General features: G+C 41.2%; 1 protein-coding gene across 5 annotated transcripts in view; it reads left to right on the forward strand.

Annotated features, from left to right (window-relative positions):
* SORCS2 (sortilin related VPS10 domain containing receptor 2) overlaps positions 1–15,795 on the forward strand; it is a 2,087,100-nt gene that overhangs the window by 1,665,425 nt on the left and 405,880 nt on the right. For all 5 annotated transcript variants that reach the window (XM_086964129.1, XM_086964126.1, XM_086964127.1 and 2 more), the window contains exon 11: positions 14,465–14,567. In XM_086964129.1, coding sequence (XP_086820255.1) covers positions 14,465–14,567 — 103 coding nt within the window. The remainder of the gene's footprint in view (positions 1–14,464; positions 14,568–15,795) is intronic.

Genomic DNA, 15,795 nt, shown 5'->3' on the forward strand with positions numbered 1-15,795 from the left:
TAATTGCGAGTCGCAATTTGCGAGTCGCAAATCACAATGTACAACAGTGTCTCAGGCACTGTTTGCGATTCCCAATGGGGTCGCAAATTGCATGCTTCATGAATATTAATGAGGCACTCGCAATTTGCGACCCCATTGGCAATGGCTGGCCCTCGCAGGTTTGGTGGCCTGCTGGGCTCAGCAGACCCCCATGTCTGGGACTTGTTTTAAATAAAGCAGTTTTTTTAAATGCATTCCATTTTCCTTTAAGGAAAATGGGATGGATTTTAAAAAAGAAAAAAAATTAACTTTTTTGTTTCATTTTTTAAGGGCAGGTAGTGGTCCCTGGGACAACTGTCTGCCCCTAAAAACATATTTCCCCCTGCATTCACAAAGGGAAAGCGGGTTGGCAAGTGCTTCACCACCCGTCTGAGAAAGGTGGTAAACTGCAACCGCTTTGCCACCGCAATTGCAGTTGCAAAACAGTCTTACATAGGGTTCAGACTCGCTATTAGGAAGGGACGCCCTTCCTAATAACGAATCGCTGATCCAATTTAGCGTGTTGCAAATCATTTGCGACTCGCTAAATAGAGTTAGTACATGGGCCATTCGTTTTTTGTATTTGCAAATGGGTCGTACATCTGGGACCAAATGATTTAAGACATTCCCTGGACCATTCACACTCTCCCTTCTTTTTCAACACTGCCCTAAAACATAAATTTGAACTGGAAAATGTTCAATTATTTGAGAATGGAATTTGGATACTCCCAAGAATGATGACAAATTCCTTGTTTTAAAGTCTGGTGTCTCATTGGATAACATCGATCAAATTAAAGTTTGTTTAACCCTTTCTTCGGAGGTCATGTGCCTCAAATATACCAGGTCTTCTTGCCCCTGCAGCCATACCAACTAGTTACTTGAGCTGTAGTGGCTCAACCCAAATTCCTTAGTCAGGCTCTTTCCACACACCTGAATATTTCTCCTGTATCCTTCCTAGATATCACTATGGGTGACAACCACAGCATAAGCTCTGTGGTTCAATGATGCCCTCAGTGCACATTTTCCTGGTGATCATACTCTGCTCTTTTTGTATGCATTGTGGCACATTAAATAATCTATGTTTGATGGAGATGGCACCTTTCCATTAGTTTGATCTTTTGTACCACCCCTTTTATTTCTCCCAGCTTGTCTTCGAAAAACATAACACACTCCCTAGTCTATCTTTCCTCCTTCTCCTCCCTAACAGATGATACTTGAATATACTCTGCCGGAGTTATGATCATCTTGATATTTGCTTGATGAATAAGGCTTAGGATTTGGCCATTTTCCTTCTACATAAGCCTTCCCTTCTATTGCTCTTTCTTTAACTTGCAGTTTGGATATGAAGAATCCTATCAACTCATTGCTATATGTGGCAACTGTAGCTTCCTTTTCCCCCATAGTTTCTCAATCAACTAATCCAATATGACAGTGACTCTGGTTACTGGTTTCTGGTTACAGAATCAACAGTTAAATCAACATACTCTCATCTATTATTAAACATAAATTACCTTTATTTGACTTGTCTCCCCTTTTTTTCATATTTTGTCCCCATTCTCATTTGTAGATCATCATCTTCTTCCTTAGCTTCCTCTTTTACTTGTCTAACAATTGTCCTCCTACCTTCCCTCCTCCACATACATTATTAAAATGACCCAACCTTCTACACTTCTTACAATCCTTCCCAAAACATTTATGTGGAAATGGCCTTCATGTCTTTCCTACCATCTACACCACCATTTCTCTCACTGACGTTTTCTCCTTAATAGTAAATATTTTGCTTACACTCACCACTGGCCCTGGATTTCCTCCCATTGCCAGATCCCAACACCTTTTTGGGATGACTCTACACTTTTTGCTATTTCGATTGAATTCTCTAGGCTCAAATTCTTAACAGACTACAATTGTGCTTGTGCTTTCTTTGAGTGTGCCTTGCTACTGACTGATCTTTTATCAACTGGCTCTGAAAAACTTCAAATTCACAGTCATTTGCCAACAATTTTAGTGGAATAATATGTGTATCCACTGATATGTGTATTAGTATTGGTGGTATTAGTATTAGTAATTATTTGGTTTTCCTGGTAGTGTTGTTGTTGGTATTTATAGCTGTGATATTGATGGTGCTGTGGAATGGGTGATGGTATGTTAGTGGTGGCTTTGGTAGTAGTGTTACCGTTGGCTTTAGTACTGTTGATGTTATGATCATGGTGGTGGTATTGGTGTTGATGGTAGTAGTTGTGGTGTTGTTGGCACTGGAAGTGATGGTATCATATCTCTGTTAAAAAGAAGCACAAACACATACTGTGATTAATAAAGCACACTTGCTTGCTTAAGGATGAGTGGTTTATTATGGTTGGTATTGTACAATGTGTAAGCCTTTTTCTTACACTTCACAACAAGCAATATAACAAATGTGGTCATCTGTGAGAAGAAAAACATTGTTTCACAAGCAGATGTGTGCATGTGCTTGTCATTAATATTAATAGGCAAACATTGACAAACCCAGCAGGGATTGCTTTTAAAGAAACACCACATTCAAATGTCCTTGACAAGCTGTGATTGGCACTTTCTTAAGGCAGACTGCAGTTCTTTAGGTTGTTATTGAGTTAGACACAAGTCTGTGATGAAGCGGCCTTCAGTACCTTGATTCTTTATCAGCGGTCCCTTGAGTCAGACGCAAATTCATGCTGTATGAGGCGGGAGTAACTTAGGCTATTAAATGAGGTCTGACAGCCTTCCTCCCTTTCCACTCAATCTCAGGATCTTAGAGAATTATTAACGTACCAGATGCCTTTAAAGGCCTGTTTATTTAAAGTGGAATTTCAGCATAGTGGATCACAGGGAGGATGTTGCTTTACTGTGCAAATTGACATCCTTTATTCCCCTATTCTAGTCATTTCAGCTTGTTTTCTTTGGCTTAAATAACTATCCCAGTGCCGGTGTAGAATGCTGGTAGCCACTGTTGAGTTTGCGTGCCTCTCCTTAACTTATTTCACAAAGTTCACCCTAATCTCTATAGGTAGCACCAGTCAGTTATATGTAAAAACTAGATTTGTGCTTCATAAGAATTAGCTTTATCTGTATAAAGAATAATGGTGGAGATGATCAAATGTAATGGGGATGATAGAGGAGAGATGACAGGGAGAGGAAAGGAGGCTGGGACAGGTACTAAGGCAACATGATGAGAATGAAAAAGCACCATGGAGAAAGCAGGGATGATGAAAGGAAATTAATAAGGAAGAGACAGGAGAAGATCCAGAGAAAAAGATGGAATTAGTAGAGGAGGTAGGAACACAGACAGTTAATGAGTTGGGATGAATAGGTGAACAGAGATGATCCAGGAAAAGCAATTGGGTAAGAAGAAAGAGTGGGGACATTGACAGAGGCAATATGACTGGAATGAATGCAGAGGGTCGAGAAGGCATGGACAATGATGGATGTGAGTTAATGGGAATGAGTTAGGAAAATGCTGAAGAGTTGGTTCAGGGGAGAAAGGAGGCGGGACAATGAGAGAGGTGGCTTGATGAAAATGAATGGGGACTAAATTAAAGGACGTTCACTCACCTACCTTTCAATATGATTTAAAAAGAAGCCTGGTTTCAACTCCGAGATCACATTAATGCTAAAGATCTCCTGCACAACTATCAGTCCTTCAGATCATTCTGCAGTACAGAGACTGCTACCTTACCCACTGTAGATGATTACCTCCTGGCCACAAAAGAAGAAAAACCCTGCATCTTGATACTTCTGCATAATGGCTAGCTACTCCACTGGGTTCTTCTGCCTTTCCAACCAAAACCAGTTTGTTCACATGGGCACCTCAAGGTCATAAGATCCCTATCACATGCAGAGTGCCCCAGGGTTCCACACTGTGCTCTATTATTTTCAACCTCTGTATGGAGCAAGTTTATGGTCTTCTCAGAGTTAATAGCATTGCATCAAGATTCACCAATATGCAGATCATACAGAACTTTACTTGAAAGTCTCCTGTACTTCTGTACATCTGATGTGCCAAACACTGCCTGGACATCATCCATAACTGGATGTCCGGCGCCTAACCGATTGCTAAATGACATGCACCTTGATGGCTTTGAACCCTAACTTTCACTGAATGCCAAGTCACTTGGATTCATCTTGGACACCAACATCACCCTCAAGGAACACATTGCCAAAAAAACTAAGATGATCTGGTTTTAGCTCTCTTTTCTAAACAAAGTGAATTTGTTTTTTCCAGAAGGCAACTTAAGGGGTATTGTTCAATCCTACTACTCTTCCATCCATGGCTTTGCAAACTCCACACTGGCAATGGCCATCAAACACACCGTAGCATGTCTTATCCATGGCCTAAAGAAATATGATCATACCAGACCCTGATGGAACACCATTGGCTCCCCTTACCAGCTCGCACCATCTTCAAAGTATGGTACATCATTAACAAAGTCATCACAAACAGCATCTCGCCTTCTGTTGCAGACAAGCTCACCATCTCTGGTGGTTTTTGGCACACCCGCAGGTAAGGCACCCTCTGACTGCAGACTAAGCGCCTGACAGTCTTTATTCCGACCTGTGCATAAACCCCTGTTTATGCACTTGTCAAAATTTCAAGTTGAGTGTTATATGACGCATCTGATGATGATTATATGTGTTAAGTACCCCAACCATTGTTACATTTTGGCAGGGCAAACCTGCTGAAATTTAGCAGGGGAAAATCATATGGTAATTACAGTGCTTAATTTGTAAAAATAAAAAAGAAATACCCGGACTTTTGCCAGGAGGCCACTGCAACTTGCACCACCCATTGCTCCCACTAGCACTATCAATGACAATACTATCACTACTAGCCATCACACTCATACAAGTGTGACAATTCAGACTTTCAATGTACATTAAAATGACTAATGCATGCTGCCCTACCTATTCTTATAGCTTTGGTTTCAGGTATTAATGATTGTAATGTATATTTAATTATTAAACAACAGCTGTTGTGCTCCTCAAAAAATAAGACGAACCGCTCCACCATGTGGCAGCAGTCACGGCTGGCCTGACTCGCGGGCGGGGCAGGGGGTCACGCTTGTCGTGTGGGGGTTATTAATTCTTTTTTTTAGATTTAGCTTACCGGGTCCCGCTCTGCCTCAGCTCCTGGCCGGGTCCCACGTGTTTCCAACAGGAAGCAGCCACAGGCATTCTCCCTCCCCTCCCCTAGGCCAATCACAACTCTGCAATGGCAGCGTTGTGATTGCTGGGGACGGCGCCCAGAAGGGCACCTAAGGGGAGGTGCCCGGAGTGCGCATGACTGTTTTGGTCGGCCACAGAGGGCCGAGCAAACAGTCAGGGGCCACTGCATTTGGGCAAGCCACTCCTCCCTGAACCGCCCACCCGTCCACCCCCAGCCAGGCATACCCTCTGCTTTCTCACAGTGCAAGAAGCATAAACATAAAATGGTATTTAAAATACCATTTTATGTTTCTGCTTCTCGCAATGCGAGAAAGCACTGGGGCGACACTCCTCTGCCCTAATGTAGGAGCTGCCCCTGTGGACAGGCTGTCATAAAAGCCAGTGTTGATACTTAAGTGTTGATGCCGAGGACTAGAAACCCCCGGCTCAAATTAAGCATGAGGATTTTGGTGCATTAAATTAAAAAATCTGCATGTTATTCCCCAGAAACTCGTAATAGGTGTTATTTATCGCACCAGATAAATAACAAACCAGTGGTAATGTTGTTTACCAGGCGAAGTTAATACCACCTAAACTTATATCAGGCTTTAAGAATTGTAAAAACGGAAAAAACAAGGCAGGTGCCCTTTTCTATTTACGCACCCTGGATCTAAAACAGCATCCCTATATCCATCAGGACGGCCCCAACACTGCCCCAATTTAAGAAAGAATTGAAGATGCACTTCTTTAAAAAACACTACATCACAATGTAAACACAGCTGCCTCTCCTATCAACTGCTTTTGACCCTGTACAGCCCTCCACTGCTTTTTGTTAGATTTGCACAATAGAAATACGGTTCACCACATAAAAATACAAAAGGGCTCGTATTTTTATTCCATCTTTACAAAAATGATTTGCAAGTGTGTCATTGCACTGTGAGCTCACAAAGCTGTAAATCCAGCAGCATGTTATTATGATAGCAAAATGAAGCAAATGAGCGTTCAAGGTTGATTAGAGTTCCCCTCAGAATTATTTCAAAATGCTTTAAACATCTGGGAAAGAACAAAATATGTGAAACACTTCCCATTTATAATAGCTACCTTCAGTATTTCCTACCACGTTTCCTGTAATCTTCTCTTTCAAGAACACGAGCAAGTACAGTTTTCTGCACAGTCAGTCTTACGTTTCTTAGCTGATTGTATTCAAACTATTTCACATGATCATTTTTCTTTGCATTCTAAACTTTGATTTTAAGAGTGCATAACTATCATCAGATTCACTGTTCTCACAGAGTTTTTGAATACTCCATTATTGTTGTTTTTTGCAGTGTGCTCCCATCCCTGTTTCAATCTCAGGCGGAATACCTGGTGAAATTAAACCCACCCTTCTGCCTGCTGGGTTGTTCAGCTATTTCACTGTTACAATCTTTTTTATTTTTCTATTGCGCTCTCACTTTATATTTCGTTTATTCGTTTTTTTCTAAATTTCAATAGTTTACAATGTATATTGCGCGAAGTTTACAAATACGTTTCAAATTAAGAAGCCAGCTTTACAAGGAAAAGTGTGTTTTATTTTATCCCACTGATTTATATCTAGTCTCCTGGTTTGCACTTATAATATTCCTGGAATTATGATGACTCTATCTGACATCTACTTGTGTGATGTGAAACCGATGTTCTCCAATTTACTTTATAAGCTCGCCAAATTTAAATCAGACACTCAAAGCAGCGGTTTTATTTTTACATTTGCCTTTCTTTGAAGATGAATGAACCCTCTGCATTCACGTTCTCTTTGCATTTTCTGTATAAAAGTTATCCCTTTAATGCTAATCCTTTTGATTGCTCTTTCCTCGTCGGGCCCTTTAAATAGGTCACATAAGTAACAGCCTACATACTGCTAAGGGCACAGAAAGCGCCATTGCCCAATTTACTAACACAAAAGCCTCTGGGGTGTGATGTAATATCCTAATAACTTGGTTACGTTATGCCTTATCTTATTGGAATTTAACAAGAATGCCTCGTTAATGGGGTCAAAAGCAGTTTTCTGGGTTTTTTTAAGCCCATGGCGCAGCCTGTTTCTTCATATCCTTCGTACGTGTTTGTTTACCTTCAGTTGCTCTGGCATTTTAGCATCAATCTATTTAAGTGATTCTTATGTACTATTGGTTTATCTGTTTCCTTTCTCTTCATATGCGTGTTAGCATCTTTCTTCATCAGGGAGATAGGTCTGTAACTTGGACCCTCTCTTGTTGAATACGTGTCATAAGGATGCATATATCAGGATGACATCCATCAATACACTCATCCTAAATTGCATTGAAAACCATTTTGGATAGTACAGGAATTTATATAGTGCAAATCACCAACCGGTCTCTAAGCGCTTGCTTAGGGAACCCGTGCTGGTATTCCCCTGTGAGATAACCCCGGCAGCGTATCCGCAAGGTGAAAGCCAGGCATCCCGCCGCGAGGGGCCGTTGTGGAGATTAAGCAAGCTATTGCCCAGAGTCGCAGAGTGTGAACCCGTGAATCGAGTAGGCACCGGAGCGAGAATTGTCGAGTCCATTGACATATTAGGACTCAAGACCCCGCCGAGCCGGGAATTGAACCCTGGTCCTGGGCTGACCTCTGCTTCCAGGTCTGCCTCCTCTAACCAGTGAGCCACACTTCTCCACCATAGTGATGGGGTGAGAGGTTTGTACAACTCAATAAGGAGGCCAGCCTCCCAATTTCCCACCTAACCTGTTCCTCCTTGCACTCCAGACAAGAAAAGGAAAGCATGCAGGTGGCCCACTGGATTTATTTGCCAATATTTATAAGGTTCACTATTTGAAGCAAGTTTACATTTCCTTCTCTGTTAGATTTAAAATCTATATCTTTGGAGGTGGAGCTTAGCCACACTGAAGATGTGTTGTATGTTGTATACTTGTAAAAGAATGTTGTATACTTGTAAAGCGCGCAGCTGCCTGCACCGCGGGCGTCCCGGCGCTGTATACCGCTGGGGAACCCGTCCTGGCTTTCCCTGTGAGATGGTCCCTTCTGGGCACCTCCAAGGTGAGACCAGGCATCCCCTGCGTTGAAGGGGCCGTTGTGAAGATTAAGCAAGCTATTGCCCAGAGTTGCAGAGTGAAGCCCAAGGTTAGAGTAGGCGCCGAGGCGAGAATTATCAGGCCCGCGGACATTTTGACCCAAGACCCTGCCGCGTTGGGAATCGAACCCTGGTCCCGGGCCGATCTCAGCTTCCAGGTCTGCCGCCTCTAACCATTGAGCCACACTTCTCCACTGATGGCCACCTTTCCTGTGTTTTCTGGAGACCCTGTCTCATGTCCTCATGCATTTAAGTTGAATTGCATTCACTGACTATGCATGGAAAGAGATGAGGCATTTCTTTTCAGATATGGACGACCTAACGTGATGAGCATGCAGTTTTGAATCAATGCTGACACTGTTAAAGGGAACCCAACTTTGCTTCCCAGCTATGGCTGGCCCCAACCATCCCACAGGATGGAGGAGTCTCCATCAGATAGAAAATGACCCAAGAAAAGAATGACCCACAAAAGAGACATAGAAACCTTTGGTCCACAGAACACTAACAGCCTAACCCAATCACTACTCGTGACCCTTCTTATAGCTGTCTTGCATGCTGGACTGTGAGGTGCCAAGCACTTGCACCCCATACTCTGATGCCATGAGTGTTCAAGCGGAAAGTTGGAACAACTGGTCTCCTCTTGACACAGGCTCCAAAACAAAACCTCAACTATCAACCTTACAGGTGCAGAGATTACCAGGCTATAGTAATAGGTTTTACACCTACTCCCTGGCATTCATCTTAAAGTCAGGTGGTATCTTAGCATTCTTCCTTTCCTTTGGCTCCTCCTTGCATCGCAGCAATAAAGAAGTGGGGAGTCAGGCAATTTTGGGACAAAAAAAACCTGTGCTTGGTAAGGGATGTGTCTACCTGCCCTGAGCGACCCAACTATACTGATGTCTGGCTCCATAATGCTTTTTTTGTTGTCATAGGCAAACACAAATCATACATGTGCGACATGACATAAGCCTGTCTCACTGACTGCGATCTTGTTGGACCAGGAGGGGCACCCATAGTGCTACCCTCATAGTGGTGGAAGGCTATTGCTTTTGCTGGGATTTAAGCAAGGCAAGCGTGGTGGTGGCAGCATAATGTGTAGTGATCAGTAGGAGTGAACAAGGAGTGAACACGCCCTTGTTAACCTATGTCATGGGAGTAAAGGCTACAGGCTCACTCACTTTTAAAATTCCGCTTTTGTATGCTTAACTCACCCTTTTACATTGGTTTGGTGGGTAGTGCTGCGCAGTGCATGAGTGGTGTCTCTGCACTGGGTATATTTTTGCCTGAGAAGGGTACAATGCAGAGAAAATGCAGTACTGTGTAGTGTGTACATTCTCTCTGCCTATAAGCAGTACAATACATGAAGAATCTCGTACTGTGCAGTGCTTGCAGATTAACTGCACTTAATAGGTTATGGGTACCTGTGTGTGGTACAATACATGAAGGATGCAGTGCTTGCATGTTAAATGCATATGCTGGATGTATGTGTGCCTCAGAGTGGTGCACTACAGGAACGATACAGTGATGTGCATGCTGTATACATGCACTGGGTGTGTGTGGGTGGGTGTAAACTGTACAATGCATTGCAGAATCTGGGTTGCATTTTGGGTGATTTCTTGATCTTTGCATGACCCTAGAAACCCCAATCTATAAAGCAAGAGGCTACTTACAAACACATCCCAAAATCTAAGGACAGTGGTACTGAGTGTACTGAGGTACAGCTCTTGGGTATGCATTGGACAGATAAATGCCTAACAATTGTAAATTTGAATTATTCAAATATTGTTGCACGTGGTTTTAAATGACTAATGATATTACAGTAGGACATGTGAGATGTAAAATGAATTCAAATGTGATCTTTCTTTTATGTTCATTCAAAATGTAAATAAATTGTTTTTTCTGAAAAAAACCAAGAATGGATTACAAATCCAGGTCCTGAAGGACTAGGGGCCAGATGTAGGTGAAATAGATTTACCGATTTTTAATTACCGAATTTGATTTTACCGAATCAGTAAAATTACCGATTCGGTATTTTTACCGAATCAGTAAAATAATGCCCCCTTCATACCTGTCACCCATTTACCGATCGGTAACGGCCAAAATCGTCCGTTACCGCTCGGTAAATGGCCTCAAACGGCCACCTACATCTGGCCCTAGATGTTTTGATATGTTTCTGCTTTTAAGTGTTGTTCCTGATTTTCATGTGCATACATCAGGACAGAAGATATTAGGGTTAAAGCTGACACTACCACAAAAAGCAAGTAGGACAGTATAAGTAATGTGTTTTTTATAAAAGCACACAACTAGGATTACAGCCTATGGTTCGCTGACTACAAATATACAATAGACACCGAAAACATGATTTAAGTCATTATCACAACATGCCTGGGAAACATCATTAGAAACATCTCTGTCAAGTGGATTTCACGCACTGGTTCAATAATTTACTTATTGACAAGCTTTATTCTTCATTTTTTTTAACGTTTGTAAATAACTACATTATCGACCCTTAGGGTTGTCGCAATGTGCAGCAATGTTCAGCAGTGTATTCTATCGGGTTTGTCAGGTCCGGTCGTTATGGGCTGTGAATAATGCAATTGGATGATTAGCTGCCCATCACATACATCGTTTTATTGCATCATTTTATTAGAAGGTTTGGATCTGCAGCTCATCCTATTCAGCGGAAAAGATTTACAAACCGATTCATATTCATGTTTTAATCAGACCCAGCATCATTGGCTATTGTTACCAGATAGAGGCAGCCACTTAAGTACCTGTTGGTGGAGAAGTGTGGCTCACTGGTTAGAGCAGGCAGACCCTGAAGCAGAGGTCAGACCCGGGACCAGGGTTCAATTCCCGACGCGGCAGGGTCTTGAGCTCAAATGTCCATGGACTCGATAATTCTCGCTTCGGTGCCTGACCTAATCATGGGTTCCCACTCTGCAACTCTGGGCATTAAGCTTGCTTAATCTCCACAACGGCCCCCCCGCGGCGGGATGCCTGGCTTTCACCTTGGGGATGCCCTGTAGGGGCTATCTCACTGGGAAAAGCCAGGACGGGTTCCCAAGGCAAGTGCGGAGATACCCCTTCGGGGGTCGATTCAGGCGCTATATAAGAAACATAATATAATATATATATATATATCGGTTTTGGCCTTTTGGACCTGCTCAGGGTCACTCTCTTATACAAGGTGCAAGAGTGAGCTTGCTTTTTATGCACAAGCTGCATTAGTCCGTGCATTGTACCATCATCTGCTGATCTACATGGTATCTACTTTTGTGCAATTCTTACCTGTGAAAAGTTTATCTTCTCCTATTTTCACACGCATGGATTATATCCGATCAATTTGAGTACAACATTCAATGGTGGAACTCCTGATGAAGACAGCTGTGCTGTCGAAACGCGCGTAGAGTCACTATTTGGAAACCACCTAAAAGAACCATATGTGCATCAACTCACTACTTACCTGTCATATCAATTATAAATGAAACTATGTAGTGTTAGGAAGATCATATACATCAATTTGATTAGTTTGAATGTAGGATGTATGCATTTTGAATGAATGCAGTTAGAATGTTGTTTATTTGTTAGCCTCTGTAGGACCTGTGTTTCCCTATCACTATATTATATATGTGTTTTATGCACAAATAAGAATATGAAAAATCTAATAAATATAATTTTCTACTTTTCTAATCATTAGTGTCACTATTGGTCATTCCATATACATGTTTTGAGATTTGTTGAAGTAGCCCTAGAATATATACATTAATGTTATTCCCTGTCTAGGTGTACTTCTCATCTGTTTCAGGGGCCCCCCTTTTCTGGGCAACATTGCTACATTAAGCAAGGTGTTTCACCAGGAGTGATTAATTTTACAAAATTGTTAATCATGTAAGTGAGCAAGATTTTAAAAGCTCACCTCAATTGGTTGTTCATGTGTATGAAAAAGTAAGAACGTGAGAATGAAAAAATATTAATTAAAAACTGTTCTCTTTCAAGGAATTGCTATTCTGTAGTAGTTCTTCTCAAAAAGTGTAGCGAGCCCTTACGCTCTTTATCTATCGACTATCTCTCCCTAATGGCATCTCAGAATATGGGCACATCAAGGGAGTGTGCATGATAAGAAAACTTAAACCTGCTTTTTACCCCTTTTTTGGCAGGTTGCAATATGAGTTCTTTCTAAATGTTATTGTAGATTGTCTCCCTAGGGAAATTTGGAATATCTAAAGATATCATTGTGCTTCCTTAAACTGTAGAAAGATAATGAGCCATAATGAGTTACTTTCTTTTACTTTATATGTGGCATGGCATTCCTCAGCAGCAGAATAATGTCAATTTATGGGCTATAAATGGCAAACTCAAGGGCCATATTCGGTTACATCCTGTTTAGAGTTTGTAGTCAATCTTATTAAATTTATCTAGGTTCTTAGGGATGGTGTTCATCTTAGATTGCTTTATTACAAAGTGGTGTGTGATGCTGCTGTCCTTTCAATAACCTCATAGTTTGAAAATACCACTTCGGAAAATGACGCTTCCCAATCATTAGTTCTCAAAATGAATATTTAGAAAATGAACACTTTCACAAGTGTTTGTTCCTCAAATATACTGAAATATGGACAGTGTAAAAGGCATGAAGGATTTCCGGGTCAGGCATTAACGGAACAGGGAATACGCAATAGGGTATACTGGGAAGGGGTGTGGAATTATGGTTTGAGGTTTAGAATATAGAGTTAAATGTATGGGCTTAATGGGTTGGTATAGCGAGGGTTTGGGTTATAGGGTTACGGATTTATGGGTATATGGGTTAAAGGTATATGGTTAGGTGTTAGGTCTAAAGGTATTGAATGTAGGGTGAAAGTTATTGTATTGAGTTAGGGTTTAAGTGTTAGGCCTATGGGGTATGAAGTTTAAGGGTTAAAGTATAATATTAAGGATATAATGAATACCTTCCAGAGGTTAAGGGTATGGGCTCAGGAGTTGGTGTAGTAAAGAGGTTGGGTCTAGAGATAGCGTTGTGGATTGGATTAGGAGTCTGTCTAATCGAGTTTGTCATGTGGTATGGTAAGGGTATAGGTTTCAGAGTATATGGTTAATGGTTTTCAGGTTTAGCTATTAGATGATTGCTAAGGGTTAAGAGTTTAGGGTATAGGGGTGGGATGATGGGGGTAAAAGGTTAACAACTAGGTGTCTAGAGTGTGTTGAGGATTGTTATATTTCTAATTTTTAGTCTATCTGTTAAATAATTGAGGTGTTGCTTTTGACAGTAACACTGTTCTTAATTTATTTAAATGGAAACACAACAATTTTGACATCATGCAATTAGAAGTGGTAAAACAAACTAATGCTATTTCTCAGTATATAAAAAAATTAATAAACACAATACAACCTTCCGGACATATTCCACTAGTCAAAAGAAATTAGGATGGGGGCATATCCTCAAAGGGCTAACAACTTCATGACCGGTATGAGATTATTACATGTAGGTAATGCACATTTAAAGGTGAACTTGTGCTTACATCAGGTGCCACTGTACCTCATCATTTAGGCCACATCTGTCTATATCCATTTTATATACCCATCTTTGCTCTTCCATGTGCAGTATATGTTGGTTTAACAGCACATGTCAATGTAAGGAATAGATAGAAATTAAACTAAGAGCTACAGACATAAATATCCCTACTTGGAATCACCTTCTCCAGCATGGTCTACGAGGATTTCCTCACTTCAATGGTTGAATTACAATAAACGTGTCATTAGTTTGGAGGTGATACAAGTACTCCATACTTACATGTATTTTACAGGATCGAAGCTTAACTAGTCTTGTCATTGCTACAATATCAAACCCACAAATGTGATGATAAGCATTTACAAAACAAAAACGTATTGCAGCTGGTTAAGTTCCTTGTTTCCAATGCAGTATTATTTACCAAGGCAATAGCTTTGGTTGCTGCAAGAGAATAAGCAAATCTTTGTGCTTTGATTGTAACCTTTATTTTTTTTTAGCTATATCACTGATATAGTATTGTTTATTATAAGAAAAGTATATATATTTATGTAAGTTTTCAAGAATGTCCTAAATGCATTTGATGTTCTTTAATTTTGCAGAGTGTCCTCTATGTGGTTGTTTCTCTAATTCTGTTATTTCATGGTTTTAGTCTTTACACCTATTGAAGATAGTCCCTGATTTGTACTTGATCATTCTTACAGCCGGAATGCCACCTTCATCTTCACCTCCGATGGGCAGACAATCCTTACGTTTCCGGAACAGTTCATACTAAGGATACAGCACCAGGCCTTATCATGGGAGCAGGTACCATAAATTACACTTTTTTTTCAGTAGCCCAGTATGATGTCATGGGTGTTAGATGTATTACTATGCCCAAATTTTCTATGATTCCAGAATGAGCTCTCCTACTAATTTTAAGGTGAACCACGTATTTATTTTAGTACTTGTGAGATATTAAACTACAATAGGATGTCATTTTACTTTTGTAATTTCCTGTCAGGTTGAAAAAACAGCTTTCTCGAAAATTGTACAGTGAAGTTTTCATATATTGTTATAAAAGTCTTCCATAGGAAACCTCTATTAAGAATAAGCAGACCAAAATCCATGTATTCTTTTCAGTGACATCACAACAGTGGGTATTCAAAGTGATTTTCCACTGTGGTGACATCAGAATGGGAAGCACTCACTTCCCCTTTGTTTCACCTCCTCTCCCAGATCTCCAGAGACCAGTGGAATGGTGGTTTGTGGTCTCACCCACTTTCTTTTGCCTCTCATGGGTCTCCATGTACCTGAGTGAAGTTGGAGAGCACAGGTGTCGCTGCACCTCGGCCGGCCCTGCAGGCCTGCACTTGCAGGCAAAAGCAACAACCGACAAGCAGCTCTCACGGAGACAATGTCAGTGCAGTGATGCTCGCGGCTCTCAAAATGACAATGCACGGGTGGTATGGTAGTGGGGGTGAATGGCAGGAGGACAGATATTTTTACTTAATAATTGGATTGTGGCAGTGTTAGACCTGTCAGCCTTGGGGTGGTCTTCCCCCAAACGTTTTGCCTGCACCCCTCTTTTTCTTGCTGATCTCGTTTTTGCTGATATTAGGACTCTGATAACTTTACCGCTGCTAGCTGATACTAAATGCTTGTGCTCTCTAGTAAAAACTTGGTGGCGTTGGCTTATACCCAATCGGCACATTGAATTTACTTGTAAGTCCCTAGTAGAGTGGTACCACAGATACACTGGGCCTGTAAATGTAATGATATTTGTTGGCCTGCAGCACTGATTGTGCCCCCCACTTAATTGGCCCATCTGAACATGTCTCAGGCCTGCCACTACAGCCTGTGTTTGCAGTTTTAAAATGTCATTTTGACTTTACAATATAAACTGCTTGCCCGGCTCGAATGTTCCTTTTTCATACATAGAGGTCACCTCCTAAGGAAGGCCCTACACAGCCCAGAGGGCACGGTTCATTGTAGTTACAATTTAGACATGCACTCTTCAGTTTTTCATGTCCTGGTAGTGAAAAACTCCTAAATT

This window comes from Lissotriton vulgaris, chromosome 3_2, assembly GCF_964263255.1.
Source record: "Lissotriton vulgaris chromosome 3_2, aLisVul1.2, whole genome shotgun sequence".
NCBI lineage: Eukaryota > Metazoa > Chordata > Amphibia > Caudata > Salamandridae > Lissotriton > Lissotriton vulgaris.